The sequence below is a fragment of the Malania oleifera genome, chromosome 4, assembly GCF_029873635.1.
Source record: "Malania oleifera isolate guangnan ecotype guangnan chromosome 4, ASM2987363v1, whole genome shotgun sequence".
Taxonomy (NCBI): Eukaryota; Viridiplantae; Streptophyta; class Magnoliopsida; order Santalales; family Ximeniaceae; genus Malania; species Malania oleifera.
In genome coordinates, this window is record NC_080420.1 from 46,012,771 (window position 1) to 46,035,777 (window position 23,007).

At 36.9% G+C, this 23,007-nt stretch overlaps 1 protein-coding gene across 5 annotated transcripts in view; it reads left to right on the forward strand.

Annotated features, from left to right (window-relative positions):
• LOC131153257 (sulfhydryl oxidase 2) overlaps positions 1-23,007 on the forward strand; it is a 71,987-nt gene that overhangs the window by 45,346 nt on the left and 3,634 nt on the right. For all 5 annotated transcript variants that reach the window (XM_058105446.1, XM_058105445.1, XM_058105448.1 and 2 more), the window contains one exon: positions 8,114-8,154. In XM_058105446.1, coding sequence (XP_057961429.1) covers positions 8,114-8,154 — 41 coding nt within the window. The remainder of the gene's footprint in view (positions 1-8,113; positions 8,155-23,007) is intronic.

A 23,007-nucleotide genomic window follows, 5' to 3' on the forward strand; every position in this document is an offset into this window, starting at 1 on the left:
TCCTCATGCTATAAAATGCATCTTTTTGGGTTACGCTTGTACTCGAAAGGGATATCGCTATTATTGCCCTACCTTGTGCTATTTCTTTGTCTTTGCCATATTTTGTAATTCTAACGTATTATATATGTCTAGTCATCTACCTGCACCTTCATCTAGTTTGGGTCTTTTTGTTGCCTGAATTGTCCTAATTTGTAGGTGTACAAAAGAGGGTGGCTCAAGAGAGGAGAGCTTCTTCCAGATTTTGCTGCTACACCTTTGGTTTTGTTGTTAGATGATCCTATTTCCTAAGATGTTGATATTCCTATTGCTGTCCACAATGTGCCTGTACACAATGTCCCATCTCTAATTTTGTTTGCTATGATTTCTTATCACGCTCTTATTATTGTTTGATTAGTACTTCTTCTTTTGTTGCTCTCCCTAAGTATGTTTTTGAAGCCTTAGCCCATTTTGGATGGAGGACTACAATGGTTGAAAGGATGCGTGCATTACAGGATAATGGTACTTTGAAATCGGTGCCTCTTCTTCCTAATGAGTCTATGGTTGGTTGTCGCTGAGTGTATACGAAGGTCAATCTTGAGGTTTTGTGGCTTGTTTGAAAGCCTAACTTATGGCTGAGGGATATAGTCAGGTGTACGGTTTGGATTATTCAGACCCCAATTGAAAAACTTGCATTAGATTGTTTGCTTATCTTCTTAGCCACCACGTGTCATTGGCCTGCATTAGTTGGATGTGCAGAATGCTTTCCTACATGGTGATCTTCATGAGGAGGTCTATATGGAGTAACCACCTAGGTTTATTGCTTAGTGGGAGTTTGGCTTAGTATGTTGGCACAATAAATCATTGTATGGTCTAAAGCATTCCCTTCGAGCATGCTTTGGATGATTGGGTACCGTACTACTTGAGTTTGGCCTTCAGTGATGCACGGTAGACCATTTTGTGTTTTATCATAATGCCGGATTCTACATAAGATGTGTACGCGGATGATATTGTGAATTGTGATTATTGGAGACGATGATCAAGGTATTCAGTGCCCAAAGTATTTTCTATGGACTAAATTTCAGACTAAAGGTTTAGGATCATTGAAAAACTTCTTGGATATAGAAGTATCTAGGTCTTGCATGAAATTGATATTTATTTGTCATAGAGTGAGTATGTTCTTGACCTATTGGATGAGATTGTATTGTTGGGATCCGTTAAAGCTTAATATACTTTGTTGGTCCATGACCTAACAACTTAAGCTTTTAGGTAAAGTGGTAATCTAACATGGTATTAGAGTTGCTTACCAAGAGTTCCTTGATTTTAGTCTTGTTGCCTGTGTTTATTGCTTGGTATTTAAAAAATTATTGTTTTCCTTGTAATGAGTTTTATTTATCGTGTGTTTATCTTTCCATGTGCTACCGGGATGCACATGTGGAAGAGTGTTAAAGCTTGATGTACATTGTTGGTCCACAACCTAATAGCTTAAGCTTTTTGGTGAAGTGTTATTCTAATAGGATCCAAACCAAGCGACACTCCCATGGATCCTAATAGTAAGTTAGTGCTAGATATAGGTGATTTTTTGGTCGACTCTAGACAAAATTAGAGACTTGTTAGAAAGTTGAACTACCTCATAATTACTTGACTGGACATGTCTTTCGCATTAAGTGTTTGTGAGCCTGTTTCTTGATTCTTCAAGAACAAGTCAATAAAATGCTGTAATTTGCATGTTGAGATACCTAAAAGGTGCACTTGGGTGAGGTATTATGTCAGAATAAGGGTCACACTTACATTCATGGATATATATGTAGACTGGGTTGGCTCACCTTCTCGCAGATGATTCACTACTAGAATTGATTTTTGTTGGTAGTTACTTGGTATCTTTAAAGAGTAAGAAACAAACTATGGGGCTAGGTTAACTTGATGCCAAGTTGCTAGAAATAAGGAACTAGTAGATCTCACACACACAACTTACCACTTTAGAGATACCGAATGTACAAGATCAAGTTCACCAGTTACAAAGGAGATGCAAAACTGAAGAGAAACAAGGCAAGGACAAAGTCTCCAATTTATATTCAAAATCACACTCTAATATGCTGATACATGCCTCAAATGCTTTTATAGACTTGGAACAACCCTCCAAGATTAGGAAAATGCTATCTAATGTTTTTTCTCTAAATATAATTGACTTTGGCAGGAAAAAAAAAAAAAACAAAGAGAAGTAAAAACTCAAAAGGAAGAGTTAAACACGTTTTCTTACATAGGAAATACAAATAGACACATAGAAAGCTTGAAAAATGCAGATTGCACACTTAAAAATTCAAACAACCATAGCTTATAGTAGACAATTCCAATTGATGTCTTATTTAATCTGCTGAAAAGAGCACCACTTCAACTTTAATTGAATGTATGACTTGCAATTTTCAACCACTAGAACCTTTTCAAAAATGGGCTCAAAACAGGGCCAAAACCTTTTGGATACAATTTCAAGAACTGACTTTGTTTGCATGATTAAGTCACCTACCAGCAGTCTAAATTCACTTGAATTAGTTTAGCTCGCTCGTGTCACGATTTTTGATTCAGGGTATCACACTATGGGTCATACTACATCTGAACTTATTTGGTTAAAGAAAATGTTGGAATAACTTGGCTTTTCACATTCTTGATCTATGAAGTTGATATGTGATAATTAAGCTGCTACGCATATTGCCTGCAACCTAGTTTTCTTTGAGTGCACAAAACATATTGAAGTTGATTGTCACCTTGTTAGGAAGAACTTGCGTCAAAGCTCATTACAACCACTCTTGTGAAGTCTGATTTGAAATTTGCAGAATTATTCACAGAAGCTTTGGTGGGTTCTTGTGTTAAATTCATTCATCTTGTGCTAGGAGCAGATCATATCTATGCTCCAACTTGAGGGGAAGTGTGGCCAAGTATTTTTAGTTGTTATTAGTTATTTTGGTCCTGTGGCATGTGTTATTGCTATGTTAGTAGATATTAGTTAGTGAGAGTATTGTGGTTATTGTTATGTACTTGATGTATATAACGTGAGGTTGAACCACTTCATTTAGTAAATCCAATGCGCCGGACGATGCTCTGTCACCCACGGCTTTCTCAATTGGTAAGATTGAATTAGGACAAAAAATGAGAGACTTACAGGCACAGAGTTATACGTATAATCTTGATAGTATAAATAGAGCGTGAGACCTATAGTTGTGATTTGGTCTTCCAATTCGTAAAATACTTCAATGATATGAATTTAGATTTCGCTTTTTTTTTCTTTTTTGTTCTGAGCCTGCTTCATTGGTAAGGTGTAGTGTACTGTTGTGAGTCCCTGTACGTGGTAACTGTTAGAATACCACTTTACCTAAAAGCTTAAGCTGTTAGGTTGTGGGCCAACAATATATTAAGCTTTTAACACTTCCCGTATGCGCCAGCCTGACAGCATGTGGAGAGAGAAATGAACAATAAATAACACCTATTACTGGGAATACAATAATTTTTTAGGTACCACATAATAAATGCAGCAAGAAGGCTAGAACCCAGGACCTCTTGGTAACCAGCTCTGGTACCATGTTAGAATGACACTTTACCTAAAAGCTTAAGCTGTTGTGGGCCAACAATATACCAAGCTTTAATAGTAACCACAGGTTAGTATTGTTTTGGGATATTGTGATTCAAAAAACTTTGAAAGACTATATATTTTTTAGGGGTGGGGTTGGGTTCCCTTTTGGTGGGGTTATTAATTTCATTCAGTTGTGTTTGTCCTCCATTCCTTCTATTTTGTCCTTGTTCAAGATTCCCATGCAAGTGGCTGCTAGAATTGAGAGTAAAACTCTATTCAAATTGAACAGGGACATATAATACAGATGTACAAGCGCATAAGAAAAACATGCATCATGTTGGGTTGCAAAGGCTATTTTTTGCTTTATTGCTTCTCTTTCTCATATCATACTCCCACGTGGGTGAGTCTAATTCTTTTAAAATTGGAAGTTATGAAACTCTTAATATGTTGGTTTGCAGTCTAGAAATGGGCTTCTAGTGAAAATTTGACAAATGGGAACTCTTAAAATATTACAAGAATTCCCGAAATTAGGTTTGAAAGAATAAAAATAGGGACAAACAGGACTCAAATAAATGTAAATAGGACATCCTGCAGACAAGTGACTAGGAACCATAACATGAAATATATAACCCTTTTCCAGTAATGGTGTTTTCATCATTTGTTTTTTTCTCCATGAGCAATCTGGCTGCATGTGTGGGGGAGCATTCATGCATTGTTGGCTAACAGTCATGATCTCACAACTTAGCCTTGAGTTAAAGTGGTAAGCTAACCCTTGCCACTTTTAATATTTGTCTATCAAGTGGGGAGTGCTTCTGGGCATACTATTAGCTGAATTTATTGGATTTTACAATTCTCAAAACATAGTCCATAATGATAGGATTTTTTTTTTTTTAAGTTGGATCACTCTACAGAATCAACTCTATCTGGCCAAATTTTCATGGAGGCATATGATAGTTTGCCAATCCATTAATTTGTGCCCATCCTGAAGGTTTAGCATGTGCTTTAAATTAATTAGGTTAAATGAGCAATCAGTATGAAAAATTGCTGCTGTTTGGAGGTCTCAGAGACTTCCAGGATTGTTACAAATACCATGATATATGTCTATTTTTTCTTCTTTGTTTTTGTTTATTAATTTTATTTGGGCAAAAGACATTCATCTCCCCTGACGTTTGGCAAAAAGACAGGGATCTCCATTGAGTTTTCAAAAATTCCATTGACCTCCCTTGAGGTTTCAATAATCCGTGTGACCTCCCTTGAGGTTTGCCAAAAAGAGACAAACCTCCCCTTCTATTTTTTAAAAATACAAGTCTTTTGAGGAGAGATTTGTGTCTTTTTGTCAAACCTCAAGAGAAGTCTATGGGATTTTTGAAGCCTCAGGGGAGGTCAATGTCTTTTGCCCATTTTATTATATTTTATATTTTAAATTTGTAGGATGTGATTTGGCCTTTATGCTTTGGTATCTAATAATTTATCCTGTCTAGTAGCACAAACCACAGCAAGGACAATAATGATAACACCAATGACTGATGACACTAGTATCAATATTCTGTTACTGTGTTACAACTCGGGGATTGTGACAACTAAGTGTTTATAACCTATAAATCTGTAATGCAATTTTCTTTACATGAAAATATATTCGACTAGTTCTAAGCAGCATCTTAAAGAAGTATTAAAAAATAAAAAAACCTAAGAAAGAGAATATTAAAAGCAATAAATCAATACCTGATTTGTTAGAGAGTTTCATTTCAAAAAACAATGAAATTGTTTGATTAATCTACCCCACTTTTTAAAACAATCCTAATCATTCATGTTAAAATAGCTTATCTTGTTTCAACTAAAAACCAAAACCTTCCTTGCTCCATGGACCTGGTTGTGTAGCACACTGCCTAGGGGGCATTTGGCTTGAGTTGTGCTAAATGTCTCTTTCATTGGTATCTCTTATGCTTGGGGGATAGGATTACTATCTCATGATTTGTTTGGTTGGTTCGTGAAAAATCTTGGGAATACAAGATTATGGTCTTTGGCATAACATGAGTATTATAACGTCATTTCAGTAAGATTAACAGAATACCCCTAAACATGTAACCATAATAAATATTACTTACATTCTTATGATGTACATGTGTACATATAACAATAGTTGTAAAAAGTTGTATAATAATAATAATAATAATAATAATAATAATAATACAACAAACAACAACAACAAATCAAGCCTTAAAGTCCCCCTAGATGGAGTCAGCTACATAAATCCTTTTCTGCCAGCTGATGCAATAATAATAATAATAATAATAATAATAATGATGATGATGATGATGATGATGGCAATGAGAACACCGACAATAATAGTTTTTAATAATATTTGTAATCATAATAATCATAATAATGCAAATAATAATAAAAAAGTAGAAGTAGTGAACAAGAAGGAGCAATTTTATCTTGGAGCGAATGGTAGGGATATTTTTGTCCGATTAACTTGTTTTTCCGTGGGAATCCATGGTTAGTTGAGCAAGAGGTGGCCTTGAATACCCATTTTAGGGATTTCTTCTTCTTTTTGCCAAGGATTCCTACCGCTACCATGTAGGATTCCCATAGGTTCCAAATGTGGTCCATCATTCCAGTCTAGGTACCAAATTTCTGAGAATCTTTCAGGATGAAATGAGCCAAATGCCCGCTTACACTTTCTTTTTTTTGTGTAAGCAAAGCAATTTATTAAGAAATGTAGAAATGCTACAGCAAGTAGAGTGCAACCCTAATATTTTTCTTTTCCTCTATTTGCTGGAAGCCTGAAGACCAAATTGATGAATCTATAATCCTTGGACAACTAATAATTGTGTGTGTAGCCTTCTAATGTGTGCTTACATAGCATATTTTCTTCCTTTTATGCTAATAGCATACTGATTATGGAGTCCAGTACTCAGTTAATCTCTCTTTGTTTATTTTACGGTCTGCACTTTTGTACATGGGTGGATTTCTATACTTGGGTGTATCACTCTGTGTTTTTTTTTTGGGGTGTGTGTGTGTGTGTGTGCTGGAATTGTGAATGTGAATAGAGCATAATGTTATGTTTGAGATTTTCACTCTTTGCCTCTGGTCCCATGTTTGTTTTTATTTTTTTAATAAAAGAAAGTATATTAGATAGGGAAAAAGGAGCTTGGAACATACAATGTGCAGGGACAAGGAGTCCACCAAAAAAACAGTATAGAAAGAAAGAAAAATAAAAAACAAATAAACTGGAGATACACCATGAAACTACATAAAATTAACTAAGAAACTCCCTTTCAGACCCTTTCCATCATAATTTATCGAACTTTTCAAATTGCTAATTCTCTGTGACCCTTCAATTTATGTCTTTTGCCACCATCCAAGCAGACCTCATTTCGTCCAATATCACTCAACTTTAAATCCAACTTATCCTAAAGATATTGAACTTCTAAATCCTCCTTGGGAATTTTCTCCACAGGGGTAGGCAATATTCTGTTCCTATGCTGAATTGTTGACTAAACCATCATTTTCAAAAATAGACACTCTGTCCAAACATTCCAGTGGGGCGGGATGAACATAAGATAAATCCCCTACTTTGTCGCAAGAATCAGAAATGTACCCATATTGTTTCCGAATCTCATCCAACAATTACCCCCCAGCACGGTCAAATTAACTCAAACCATCACTTTCTGAATCCGAAATATCCCCCCATTTCTTAACCTCCTGTTCTTTCCTTTCCTCATTGCTGCACTCAACCTTTTTCTTTGTAAGAGAGTCTTCCACTATGCTGAGTTCTCCTCTAGAGTCTTCTTTTAAAAGCTTTGCTCCTGTTGCACCAGAATTTTCTCTCTTCTCATCAAATACCTTCCTCATCTCAGTGCCCATATGAGCTAACTTCCAGTCATAAGATAGCATCGATCTCCCCCATAATTGCGCCTGGAATTTTACATCTTACCTCCCCATTTTTTTGAACACTCTTCCAGCCTTGTTACATTTTTAATATCAGTCTAATTCTAGCTCCAAACTATTAAAAATCTGGGTTTGTAGTGGAGTCTATTTCCCCTTAGACTGATGTTATCATGGCTAATGATCTTCAAATTCTTTAGAATATTATCTTCTGATTCTTCTCTCTCCAAAAATGTTATTTTTCTTCCTAGAAAGTTAAGTCTTTAGAAAACTAAACTCTTTTCCATATTAAAATTTTATGACTGATACTGTAACTTATGGATTTCATTCAGGTATACTTTTATAGGGTATTATAAGGTTGCATCATTTTTTAAGGCTGTTGCAGTGATTAGCATTGGATCTAGTTATCTTGTGAGTTGAATTTTAAAGCCTTGAGAATACAATTTAAATTTTAAATACTATTATTTTGTTAGGGGGCCTTTGTTGATCCTATTTTATTTTATTTTTGATCAGTAAAATGAGACTCAGTTTAATAAAAATTTATTTGATTCTGTTTTCTGCAATGAGTTCATTGTTTCTGTGTTTGCTTATTATTATTCTAGTGTTGGTGTATTCAAATTATCCAACATGTTTTTATACAGATGAAAATAATTTATATGTTGCAATCTGCTTTGGTTGCAGATGTTTTGCCGTGGCAGCAAGAATGATACTAGAGGCTTTAGGTAATGTGGTATTGCTATTTACTTTATTTCAGATTGAATTGCCTATTTTCTTCTGTATTTGGTATATCTTTAACTTTTATAGCAACTAACTGTGTTTTGCCTTAATACATCTGTTTGCATGTGCATGATTAAAATGGTGTGTTTTGATATAGTCCTGGTGTCAAAGCTGCTAATCCTGGTGTCAAAGCTTTATCTTGACATTAACTTGTGCCTTGTTTAATAAGAGAAAATTCTTGTCGTGATTTCTGATAACTTACAAGTTCTTGCAACATATATTTTCATAACGCAAGGCAGAGACTATTTCTAAGGTTCTGCATTTAGGTGATGAATGATATAGTAGATCTTGCATTTTCTAGAAATGGTATGTGAGAGCTGTAAGAGTTAGTAGCTGATGGTGATAGCCCTAGCCCTTTTAAATGTTTGTGTAATTTTAAAATCTTCATTGTTAAAAAAAAACCAAACAAAACTTTCAATAATTATTTACTTTCAATCCATCAGCGCAATTCTCCTATTGAGGTCTTGAGCATGTGCGCGCGCGCACACAAATTACTCTCTTCCCTTTTCTTGAGTTGCAGGTTGATAGGAAACTGCAGGAGGGTCTGGCTGGTTCCCTCTGGACATTGCCTCAACAGCACCTCCTTGGTCATCACCTCCCGTGGTAGTCATGGAAGCTTCAATGTTCTTCTTTAATTTTAACATGTAACTCAAAGCATGGCTTCACAGTTGAAATATTTATCCAAAATCAAGAACTGTGCTTGTAGAGAGGCTTAATTTCTTCGTTAAATTTAAAATACCTTCCTAGTCATGCCTGCCTCTTCCATTACTTGCAGCTTTCCCTAAATGCATCAAAATTTAGTTCCTTAGTTTCCTAGTTTGCCCAATAATGGCATCAATATAGTTGCCTCACTACAACAATGCGGGCTCTTTCTTTGACTTCTTCTTTTCCACATCACTGGACCACTGTTATAGCAAAGTAATCGTATTTAAAATTATTGTTTGTTGTTGTTGTTGATGTTGTTGTTTCTAAACCATTCCTATGGAGGCTGACAAAGAATATTCTATTTTATTTGGAGAGGCATTTAGAGAAGGAAAATTTTAGATTTAGGAAATATTTAATTTCTGAGTATATTTTCTTTTTGAAAACTCAATTTTAGAAATTGGGGTTTTCAAAATTGTTGTTTCTTTCCACACTTTTAAGGTTTAATGATGGATAACTATTTCTAGGTCATAGAGGCAAGGTGATAAGAACTCTAATCATGGACCATCCTCTCTAAGCTGCTTCCTGCTAAATGATAACTGGTAGGAATTTTTGTGAATTTTAAAGATTGTAGATCATCAATTCTAAGATTTGAGGCCACACCATTGAAACTTTAATTATGGATCACTACCTCTAACCAAGACATCTAAGTGATAGTGATGCAGAACTGATTGGCTCAACAGGATGCAGGAAAACAACAGAAACATTAGGAAAATAAGTAGGAAATTAAAAAAAGCGTAAAAATGAAGACAAAACTCAATTTAATGCTTAATGCTCCTTGAGGAAAAGTAATATGGGAAATAATTGCAAATCCCTAATAAGTGAAACATAATTGCAAATCCCTAAATTTTTCTGAAAATTGCCTGATTAAAATCGAGTTACCCTAAATTATGCCTACCTATATAGAAAATAAGATCTCCAAATGCCTTAATCTTGCTGATACACAACCTATTGGCATTTCCCATTATTCTCCCTTGGTTTGAAAAAAATTGATCCATTTGAAACATTTGAAGAATGATGAACTAATAAAATCATTAAAAAAAAATAAAAATGGAAATGAACGATATGAACTGCAAGTTTCAAAAATAAGTACGGATGCAAGTGAACAAAGTCATTGAAACAAACTATTGGAATGATAAATCCACACACACAATGTCACTCATGTCTTCAGTCTTGAAATCAATGGTTTTACCCTTTATAAATAGCTTAATCTCTGCAATTTTAATTTCCTCAAGTTATTCTGTGGGTTCTTTGGGTTTATATGTCAATTTTGGAATATCCTTTATGCCCTCATAACTTGTTGCTAATACAATTGGTTTGACACGGGTTCACTGAAAATCTTCACATACCTATCTTGTTCAACAATTAACTCTTTTTTGGTCAACCATATGGTCCATATCTCGAGCTTTAACAATATTGGGTTGACTGCTATGCTTGGTAGTCATCAGAGCTGTTTGCTTAGTCATAACTACGACCCCTTTTATCCACATATCTAAATGACTAGTACTTCTGTCAGTTTACTATTGACGTCTGCAATCTCATTGGTGCAGTATTCTTGTTCAAGATTAGTGTGTTCTAAAAGGTCATGGATATCTCTTCAGATCTTCAATTTGGGCACATCTCACTGAACAAACTTGAATTCATCCTTGATCAACATGTTTTGTTTCTATATTTTACTTTCTTTCCTTTTCTCCCCTTGAAAATTGAACTGGATCAAATGGCATTAGAGCTGGGTCACCTTTGGGTGCAGCCAAAGCTAGGTTAGTCAACAGGTCAGGTTTGGGTTTTATATAGGTGGATTGGGTTATAATAAAATCTGGTTGGGGTTATGCAGTTATGGGCTGGGTTTGTTTTTCTTTGCAGGAATGGACTAAGTTTAAAAGAATGAAAAAATCAGACAGTACCTTACTTGGGTTAGGGATTTGGGAAGTTCTTACATTTAATAAAACACATGGATGAAAGATGGTAGAGCCACGAATCTATGATGGTGGATATGTACAGCAGGCAGCTTGCAATGCTGTGACTATTGCTAATGAAGCTTTGAAGCTGCTGGTGCTCTGGTCATCACCCATGATTGAAGGAAAAGGTGACTCCAATGGATGATTTGGGATTCATTGAGGAAGATCTGTTAGTTAACTTAGGCTTTTCCCTCGAGGATGAAGATGGTGGTGACGCAGCAGCAGCAGCAGCAGTAGTTTTTTCCCCCTTTCTTTTCCCGTTCTCTGCTACTTTTGCTCTATTCTGGCAGGGTCAAACGGCAACAACAGTTTTTTTATTTTTAAATCGCTTCTTGGCTTCTTCCATCTTCACTGGCAATGCGGCAAATCAACTAGCTTGTTTGTATGTGATGAATTGTTTGTTTCAGCATAGTTGTTTAAAGAAGAGGAATCGGGGTTGGATGTGTTAATTGGTGTAGCTTGGGAGTCAGCTAGGGTTTTGGAAGGGGTATTTGTTTATGAATGATGGATGGAAGGATTTCATGTTCCTGGTGCTAGGGCAGTGACTGTGTGAGAAGATATGTGTTGATGGCTGAGGAGAATGATGGCAGCAGGGCTGGAATGTTGGAAGGCAGAAGGTGCTGGTGACCTTGAATAGCGGCTGTGATGAAGTTGCGATGGTGGATCGAGATGAGACTCTAATACCAAATTGATGCAAGATTAGTTGACACAAGATAAAGGTGGAGGAAAATAAGAGAAAACAATTGAAAAATAAATAGGAAATTCAAAGAGAGTAAAAATAAAGACAAACATCAATTTTGGGCTTAATGATTAAGATGCTGATCTACCTCTCTTGGTAACACATCAAGCCTTTATATTGTTTCTCCTAATGACAAGTAAGGAAAAATAATTTGGCAAATAATAGCATATCCCTAAATAAGGAGACATAATTTTGGAAATGATAGGAAGTCCCTAATAAGTGAAACACACTTGTAAATCCCTAAAAGCTGTAAATTACATTATTAAATCCGATTATCCTAGATTATGCCTACATATGTGGTAAACGCAAGGTCTCCAAATGCCCTAATCTTGCTCATGTGTGACCGATGGACATTCCCCATTAGATAGAAATCCCCATTGGATGATAGACCATCATCTCTAGGCAGTGGGGCCGTAGTAATTGAAACCTCAAATTTGGGTGATCGCCTCTAACCCATGGTTTTAAACAATGGCTGTTACGTAGGGTAGCGGCTGTTACATAACGGAAAATTGCGATGCCGAAACTGTTACGGACTGATACTGCAGGGGGAGAAAAATTCATGGTTGTAACGGCTGGTACGTTGCCGTAATGGCTAGACGATCTGTTACGCACCGTTATAGTCTGTTACAGACCGTTACGGCAGCCGACACTTTGATTCAGCTTTTCTCCTTCAATCCACCTAACTATCTTATGATTCCCTGCTTTCCCCCTCTCCCAATCACTTGTCCTTGGCAGATCTACCATCCCAAAGACTGAAATCAAGTAATCGTACCTTTGATTTGTTGTTTGAAGCTGAAGAATAAGAAGGAACCCTTTGTTTACAGTCAGCCAGCACTCCCCCACCTCCATTTATCCAATTTCTTCGAGTTCGAAGGCTAAGATCTCCACCCCTCGAGCAGTCGAATTGTCGAAGGAGCAGTCGAAGGCTCGAAGCCCTATCCTAGGCTGTTTGGCAGTCACAGGCCAGCCCTACGGCAGCTCCGCCAGTCGCTGCCAGCCCAATCTCCATTCTGGTCTTTGAGAGTTCAAGTCTTGGAGTGGACTCTTTGAGACTCCTCTTGAAGGGGAGAAGTCTGATTTTGGGAACAAAGGAAAGCAGATTATAGAAGCTAGTGGCGGTGATTATAATACAATTGGTCCTAATGTACATGAGTTTGCTTCTCTCTCCTCTTGTGGTTTTCAAAATGAGGACTTGTTGGTTGAACACTTATGAAATGCAGGAGTTGCAGATGGTCAGCATCGCTCTTCCCCATAAATCACTCTTTGGACTCCCACCAAGAGGAAGGGGAGAGATTGGAAATTGAGGATCCTAGCCTCATAGGTAAACAAGTCAAGAAGGGTACACAAAGTTTAGATGAAGCTTTGTATTTGGGAACCTAATCAGAGCATCTTTTCTCTCGCTGGAATTCCAAGATATTTTTTCCTGTTCCAGAAAGCTTAATTTGCAACACTGGGGTTGATCCTCTTGAGACTTCAATGATTAGTGCAACTAAACCACCATGTATTCTCTCCATCCCTAGGCATTACTTTTCTACATTTAGTAAATTATTGTACCAAAAGGGATTATCTAAAAAGGGAGACTTTCAAATAGTGGACCTTCTAGGAGATGAGAAGGACAATTGTGATGCCCAAAACCGGATGGATGAGTTAGGCCGTAGTTTTGTAAACTGCGAGGGGGAAGTGTTTATGATTGGTCATGGGGCAAGGAAGGAGAGAAAAAAGATCTTCAAAATTGAGTAAAGATCTGGGTAGGCTTGCGTCTTTAGTTAACTATGATAGAGGAGGAAGGAGTATGGGGGGCTTATAGAAGTTATTAATGAAGATTCTTTCCTGGAACATTCAAGGTTTAGGAAGTAGTAGGAAGTGGAGGGTTGTTATTAGGGTTTCTTTGGATGTTTTACTCACCCAAGGGTGTAAACCCAAGTCTGTAGATGCCTTCTTGGTGAGAAGTATTTGGGATTTGAGCCTTAGAGATTGGGTGTTCGTTCCCTCTTTAGGGGCATTGGGAGGGCAAGGTATTGTCCAGGATACTAAGGTGGCTTCATTTAAGGATTATGTGGTTGGTAATTTCTCTCTTTTTGTATTACTAGGGGTTAAGGGTTTTGGGAATTGGTGTTTTTTTTTTAGTTTACAGTCCCACAATATCTTATTTTCGGATTTTCATTATTTTTTTAGAGGAGCTCGTTAGTCTTTTTGGCCTTTGCAATCCACATTGGGTGGATGATTTCAAAGCTATTTGGTTTACTAGGGAGAGGTTGAAGCATTTGAGGTTGAATAGTAGTATGAGAATTTTTGACTCCATTATTCAGCAACATGGGCTTAAGGATTCACCGTTGAAAAATGGCCACTTTACTTGGTAGCGTGTGGAGACGAAATTGCCTCCTCCCATATTGACCATTTTTTGTTCACCACTGAGTTGGAGTACTCCTTCCCAAATGTTACCCTGGAGGTTCTCGTTAGACTGTTTCAAATCATTGCCTAATTGTTTTGGATACAAATCTTGTCCATTGGGGCCTCACCACTTTTTGCTTTGAAAATTGTGCATTAAGTCTTGGTGGAAAGAGAATAATGTTTAGGGTTCTTGGGCATGATTTAGATTTATGAGAAATTTGATTAATGTGAAAAATAGATGGAACTATGGAATATGGAATTTTTTGGTGATTTGAGAGGAAAAAATTGATCCTGAATGAGATTGAAAGTTTGGATAGGTGCAAAGATTGTGGCTTGTCTAGCGAAGAGGATAGGGTTAGAAGAAGCCAACTTGATAATGTTCTAGAGGTTATCTATTTTAGGGAGAGTATAAGTTGGGAACAAAAATCTAGAATGAAGTGGGTGAAAGAAAGAGACTGTATTTTCATACTATTTCATAACGTGGCTAATGCGAGGAGGAAGAACTTGATTAAGGAGTTGGAAACAAATGAAAGAAACATGGTGAGGGATTCAATACAAATTAGGGAAGAGATAACGGAGTTCTATGAGAGGTTGTATGCTAAGGGTTGCTCAAATAGATTGATGTTTGAAGGTTTAAATTGGAGTCCCATTGAGGAAAACCTTGCTACTTAGCTGGAAGGGCCTTTTGGCATTGAGGAGATTAGTGAGGTAGTTTTTGAGATGGAAAAATGTAAGGCTCTAGGCCCCGATGGCTTTACAATGGATTTTTTCTAGGATAGTTGCAAGGTGATTTAGGAAGATTTAATGGATTAGAATTGAGTTGGTGGGGAAGAATGTGAATGCTACATTTATTGCTGTTGTTCCTGAGAAGGAGCGTTCAAAGAAAGTGAGAGACTTCCGACCAATAAGCTTGGTTACTAGTCTCTATAAATTTCTCACTTAGGTTTTGTCTAAGAGGCTTTGGGAGGTGTTAGGGAGTACAGTTACAGTAGAATAGTTTTCCTTTATTAAGGATAGACAGATTCTAGATGGTGTACTTGTCGTGACTGAGGTGGTTGAGGATGTGAAAAGAAGGGAGGGCTTTTTACTCAAATTGGACTTTGAAAAAGCTTACATATGATTTGTTGGAATTTCTTGGCCTTGAAGGTATTCGGTGGGAGTTGGAGAAAATGGATAAAAGGGTGTCTGGCCACAATGACAATGAGAGTTATAGTAAATGGTCAACCACGGGAGTGGTTTTAGGACTTGTGGGGTTTGAAGCAAGGGGATCCTATTTCCCCGTTTCTCTTTACCTTACTTGTGGATGTCCTAAGTACAATGATCAGTCATGCTCAGGGTCTTAATGTCATTTGGGAACTCAAAGTAGGTATGGAGGAGATCACAGTGTCCCATCTCCAATTTGCTGATGACTCCCTCCTTTTTATTGAGGATGGTATTTTGGATTTTTGCAAGACTTTTACCTTTACTAAAAAATCTTTGAGAATATTCTAGGTCTTAAAATTGACATGTCTAAGAGTGAGGTCGTAGATATCAACTTAGGTTTGATAGACTGAAGAGGGTTTGGCTAAACTAGCGGGTTGCATGATTTTGGAGTGGCCTTTGACTTATTTGGGTGGTCCTAGCCATATTTCATTTGGGGATCTTGTGGTGGAGAGAGTTGGGGAACACACACACACACACACAGACACACAGACACACAGACACACACAGACACAGACACAGACAGACACAGACACAGACACACAGACACAGACACAGACAGACACAGACATAGACACACAGACACACACACAGACACAAACAGACACACACACGCACACACACACACACACACACACACACACACACACACACACAGAGAGAGATAGAGGGGCGGGGGAGTGGGGTAGTAGATAGCTTACTTGTATTTAGGAGGTTGCATTACCTTGATTAGTGCTGCTCTTTCTAATGTACCTATTTATTTTCTTTCTCTTTTCAAAATTCTAGGTGGGGTGGTAGAGACCTTAGAGAGGAATGTGGGATTTTTATGGTCAAGAGTTGGGGAAAGGAAGAGAGATCATCTAGTTAGCTGGGTTATGATTAGAAGACCATAGTTAAAAGGGGGTTTGGGGCTCGGGAACATGGAGTATAAAAACAATTCTCTAGTTATAAAATGGCTTTGGAGGTTGACTCCCTTTGGTACATTGTAATTAGAAGTAAATATGGTTTGCATCTGATACCATGCATCAGGGAAGAGTTTTTGCGTACCATCAGCTCTTTTTGATATATATTCTTCTCTTTCTTGATAATTTCTTTTTCTATCAAACAAAGAAAAAAAATATAAATGTAAATTAGATCCAACAACAAAGTCATGCAAATGGTCAATTCATAAGATACCATGAACACTACAATTTACATGCTTTCATCTATTAAACAATTTCAATGAACGGATTCAAATATTAAAACCATATTTGAGGTTTAAGCTTTTGTGGAAGGCTTGAATCAAGCAAATCAACAAAATTCCAATTTATCCATAAATCAAAATAAGAATGAAAGGAATTATTTTCTAAACTAACTCAAGCTTATAGAGAAATCACATGAAAGGATGCTTTTATCATGGGTTTGCATTTGGCATCATATCCCAAATTGCCTACTAATCCTTTTATAAATAGTGAATCAAACCTTTACCTTCTGTTTGGGAGCTTTAGACAAAATGTAGTAAAAGTTTTATGGTGTTCTCTCCCTATATTTATAACACAAATTTAAATACATTCTAATTACAATAATACCCTTACTAATTCTCACTAATTAACATACTAACATACTCAATAATAATAATACTATAAGACATATATAACCTCTAATACTCCCCCTCAAGTTGGAGCGTAAATGTCATAAGCTCCTAGCTTGTTACAAATCAATCTAACACGAGCACCCCCCAACGCTTTGGTAAACAAATCAGCAAGCTGCATGTTAGACTTCACATAAGTTGTTGTAATGATCTCTTGCACAAGTTTCTTTGGAACAGAGTGGCAATCAACTTCAATGTGCTTCATCTGCTTATGAAAGACCGGATTGGAGGCAATATGAAGAGTAGCTTGATTATTACACATCAACTTCATAGGCCGATAATGCAGAAAACCCAATTTTTTCATCATATTCTTCAACCAGACAAATTCGTAGGTAGTGTGAGCCATAGCTTTATATTCTGATTCAACACTTGACCTTGCCACCACAGTTTGTTTCTTACTTTTCCAAGAAACCAAATTACCACCAACCAACATACAGTTTTTGGTGGTGGATCTCCGATCGGAAGGCGATCCAGCCCAATCTGCATCTGTATATCCATGGATACAAGCGTGACCCTGATTACGATATAAAAGACCTCTCCCAGGTGCACCTTTGAGATATCTCAAGATGCGAATTATTGCATCCCAATAACTTGTCCTTAGAGAATCTAGAAATTGACTCACAACACTTGTTGCAAAAGAAATATCCGTCGGAGTAATTGTGAAACTCAACTTTTCAACAAGTCTCCGGTATTGTCTAGGATTAGGTAGCAAATCACCCATATCCAGCACTAACTTTTTGTTAGGATCCATGGGTGTATCAATCCGTTTAGATCCCAACAAGCTAGTTTCATCTAACAGTTCAAGAACGTACTTCCTTTGTGACACAATAGTTTTGATACAAGATCTTGATACTTCTATACCCAAGAAGTATTTCAATGGCCCCAAATCTTTGGTCTGAAACTTAGTTTGCAGAAAAAGTTTGAGACTTTGAATACCTTTATCATTACTTGTAATAATAATATCATCCACATAAACAACAAGAACGATCCAACTCGATGAAGTATGACGGCAAAACACGAAATGATCCACAACACACCATCGAAGACTAAACTCAAGTACTACAACACTCAAACGACCAAACCATGCTCTAGAAGACTGTTGTAAACCATATAAAGCCTTCTTGAGCTGACACACTGAGCCTGACCCCTAGGTGGTTGCTCCATATAAACCTCCTTCTCAAGGTCACCATGCAACAAGGCCTTTTTTACATCTAACTGATGTAAAGGCCAGTGACAAGTAGTAGCCAAGGAGATGAACTGATGTACTGAAGTAAGTTTGGCAACCGGAGAAAAAGTATCAGAATAATCCAAATCATACACCCGAGTGTATCTCTTAGCAACAAGACAAGCCTTTCGACGATGCATAGAACCATCGGAGTTGACTTTCACAGTGTAGACCTTGTGACATCCAACCACCAAGGTCTTAAATTTCGATTTCGACTCAAATTTCGAAGCTCCAAAAGTACGGAAATTTTGATTTCAATGTCAATTTTGATTTTGATTTGAAAAAATAACGGAATTCAGTAGTAAAGCATGTAATTCTTTGTGAAACTTTATAAATGTTTAACAAACATAAGAATGTAAGTTTTAGGACTAATATATTACAAGTTAAATATATCTATGTTGTGTATGAGGTGGAAAGTTGTAATATAGTATGTGTATCAAACATATTTATAAGATAATGTACAATAAACATATTCAGCTAATACAAATTAAATTCATAAATTATCTAAATATTATTTATTATACAAATAATGATAATTTAGACATAAATGGTTAAATAAAATGCTGCTACAAGTGTATTTTTTCATATAATTTCAAAAGTATTTGTAATAGTATTTTGTTTCAATAAAAATAAATAAAATAAATTAAGAGAGAAATTTTACTTCACTCCTAAATCTCTTATTTGAATTTCGAGGAAATTTCATTGTATAGCTAAAATTTTGGCAAGTTTCGCTGAAATGTCGAGATTTTGATAAATTTCGGGAGGATTCATTGAGATTTTGAAGGAAATTATGCAAGACAAGAATTGACTGCCATTTCGATTTTGAGGGTGATAGAAACCGGGAATTTCGATGGCAATTTCGACAATTTCATTGAAATTTAAGACCATGCCAACCCACACTTGTCAGGAGGAAGAGGTACCAAGTCCCAAGTATCATTGTCATGTAAAGCATCCATCTCTTCAACCATAGTATCCTCCACCCTGAATGGGCTAAAGCTTCCGAAACAGATTTAGGAAGGGTAGTAGATGATATTGCAGTGACAAAATAATAATAGGAGGGTGATAAGGAGTCATAAGAAACATAGTTGGAAATGGGGTGTTAAGTACATGTGCGTTTACCTTTCCGAATAGCAATAGGAGGATCAACATCGTGGGAAGTATGATCATCAGACAAGGAAACCAAAGGTGTGGTACTAGAAGCTAGAGGGGACTCTCTTCCTTGGACCTGCCTTCATGAATAAGCCTGCAAATTAGGATGTTCAAGGCGATGAGAAGGATTCGAACTACATAGAGACTCAGATGGTTGGTGGAGCAAGGACAACAATGTAAAATTTGAAAGATTAGGCAAAGGAAGAGACTCATTGAGCTCAGAAGCGCTCAGCGACCAATTGTAGTAAGGTGTAGACTTAACAGAAACAAAGAAACGATATAGCACAAGACTATAACAACGATATCCCTTTTGATTATGCCAGTAGCCTAGAAAAACACATTTTATAGCACAAGGATCCAACTTATCCCTAGGAGTTAGTTGATGAACAAAGGACGCACACCCAAATATACGAGGAGGAAGAGAAAATAAGGGTGAATTAGGAAAGAGAATGGAGTAGGGAATTTTACCACTAAGAACAGAGGATGACATTCTGTTGATCCAATAACAAGCAGTAAGTACAGCTTCACTCCAAAACACTTTAGGTACATGCATTTGATAAAGTAAAGTGTGAGTGATTACAAGAAGATGTCTATTTTTCCGCTATGCAATCCCATTTTGTTGAGGAGTGTGGGCACACGATGATTGATGAACAATACCAAACTGAGCCATATAAATAGTAAATTGTGCGCTAAAAAACTCTTTAGCATTATCACTTCAAAATGGAAAACCAAATTGAGTCTTTATTTCATAACGAAAGGCACAAAATACATGAAAAACTCAGAACGATCTTTTATTAAATATAACCAAGTCATTCTTGAATAATCATCCACAAAGGTTACAAAGTACTAGAAACTCAACTTGGATACGATCCTACTAGGATCCCATACATCTGAATGAACTAACATAAAAGGGCTTACAACCCTTTTATTGACTCAGAAAGCAAAAGAAACACGGTGGTGCTTTCCCAACTGACAAGACTCATAATCGAGACTAGAAACAGAACTGAAACTAGGAACTAGACATTTTAACTTTTCCAATGAAGGATGACCTAAGCGACAATGAATTTGGAAAGGTGTGGCAGTAGTAGTGCTGGCAGTAGAAGGAGATAGTGGTTCAAAGTGATAAAGTCCACCAACTTCACGCCCTCTGCCAATTGTTTTCCTCATCTTCATTTCTTGAATAACCACAAAATTAGGGAAGAATGTTACTGAACAATTCATGGATTTAGTCATTTTGCTAATGGACATAAAATTGAAAGGAAATCTGGGAATATATAAAACTGAAGGAAGAGAAATAGAAGAAGTAGGATTTACAGTCCAAATTCCCTTGACTGTAGTGGTGGATCCATCAGCAAGAGTAACACAAGATAAATTTGCAGGATATTGATTAGTGGAGAAAAAGCTAGGTATACTTGTGATATGGTCAGTGGCATTGGATTCCATGATCCAAGGACTAGGACGAGAAGGATGACTAACATACTGTGTGCTTTCTTGATTGGGCAAGAGATGCAATGGGAAGAGAAGCTTGTTTTGATGCTTGATATTGTTGGAACTTGGAATAATCTTCCTCTGACATAGAGATAGTACGTTGCCCCCCACTCGACCCCAAAGGTGAGGAGTCGATGGTGGCTGCATTGGCTGGCCCCCAAAGGTGTGAAGTCAATGGTTGCTGCATTGGCAACAAACACTACTCAAATATTATGATTATTATGCCCACAATGAGTGCACTTGTGAGGAGGACTACGCTTCTTCCGTCTCTACCACTACGACTTCTCGAACCACCGCATAACTTTTGTAGTTGTTTGGCGGAGAACTAGAATCACTCTGTGTAGAAAAATGTTGTCCTCTCAGAGCCAGATGCAGGAATAGGAAAATGCGTGCTAAAGGAAACACGAAAAATGATGGCAGCTTGACACTATTTAGTATCTTGGACCGAACTACCTCAAACTCAAGTCTCAAGCCTGCTAGAACACGAAGTGCTGCCATCTACTCCCTCTGCTTCTGCATCTCACGAACGTTGGCAGTTATAGGTTGCACGACGTTAAGCTCCTCATGAGTACGTTTCATCTCTCCAAAATAATCTGCAATGCTCCTATCTCCTTGTTGTAACTGCAAGTACTCCTGGGATAAATCATACATATGTGTATGTTACTCGAGTAAAGAAGTTTGACATAATCCTAAATCTCCTTGCACTTATCTAGATGCATACGCATTCATGCAATCTGTGGCTTCAGTGAATTCCATAAGAGGGAAACAATCAAGGCATCTTCTTGAACCCACACGTCTTTTCTCTTTTCATTAGAAGATTCAGATTGGAGCAAGTGGTCAGATTTCCCTAATCTTGCTAAATAAATCAGAACAACTATAGACCATTGAACATAGTTCTTTCCATCCCTAATAGTAATACTAAAAGATATATATAACCTCTAATAGTATTATTATTATTATTATTATTATTATTATTATTATTATTATTAAGTGTGTTAGTATGTTAATTAGAGAGAGTTGGTAAGGGTATTATTGTCATTAGAATGTATTTGGTTTGTATTATAAATTGAGGGAGAGATCTATCTTCAAGTTGGGTCATTCATTTTAATTATTATCTCAACATGATATTAGAGTCAACTATTAGGAGGTCTTGGGTTCTAGTCTCGTTGGTCCGCATTTAAATAAAAATTATTGTATTTCTTGTGATGGGTGTTATCTGTGTTATCTATTGTGTGTTTATCTCTCTATGTGCTGTCTGACTGCACGTGTAGGGGAGTGTTAAAGCTTAATTTACATTGTTGACCCACACAACCTAACATCTTAAGCTTTTAGGTAAAGTGATAATCTAACATGGTAATCTACCGTCCTTCCTAAATCTGTTTTTGAAGCCTTAGCCCACTTTGGGTGGAGGAATGCTATGGTTGAATAGATGAATGCTTTACAGGACAATGGCACTTGGGACATGGTATATCTTCCTCTTGACAAGTCTGTGGTCGGTTATCGCTGGGTATACACTATGAAAGTCAACCCTGATGGTTCTGTAGCTCGTCTAAAGGCCCGCCTTGTTGCTAAGGGGTATACTTAGATGTATGGTTTGAATTGTTCTTAACACATTCTTTGGTTGCCAAACTTACATCAATATGTCTATTCATCTTTGGCTACTACTTATCATTGACCTTTGCATCAATTAGATGTGAAGAATGTCTTTTTGGATGGTGATCTTGAGGAGGAGGTCTATATGGAGCAACCACTCGGATTTGTTGCTCTAGGGCAGTCAGGCTTAGTGTGTCGACTCAACAAGACACTATATGGTCTAAAACAGTCTCCCAGAGCATGGTTTGGTCGTTTTAGTGCTATAGTACTTGAGTTTGGTCTTCAATGGTGTGCAGTGGATCATTCTGTGTTTTTTCGTCATGCTTCATCATGTAGGATCCTTTGTCGTTTATGTGGATGATATTGTTATTATAGGTGATGATGATAAAGGTATTTAGAATCTCAAACTTTTTCTACAAACTAAGTTTCAAACTAAATATTTGGGATTACTGAAATATTTCTTGGATATAGAAGTATCTAGATCTCGTATGGGAACTATTTTTGTCATAGAGGAAGTATGTTCTTGATTTGTTGGATGAAACTAGATTGTTGGGATCTAAACCGGTTTTGATATACCTATGGATCCTAACAGCAAGATAATGCCGAATATGGGTGATTTGCTGCCTAATCCTAGACAATACCGGAGACTTGTTTGAAGAATGAATTATTTCACAATCACTCGGCTAGATATATATTTTGCAATAAGTGTTGTGAGTCAATTTC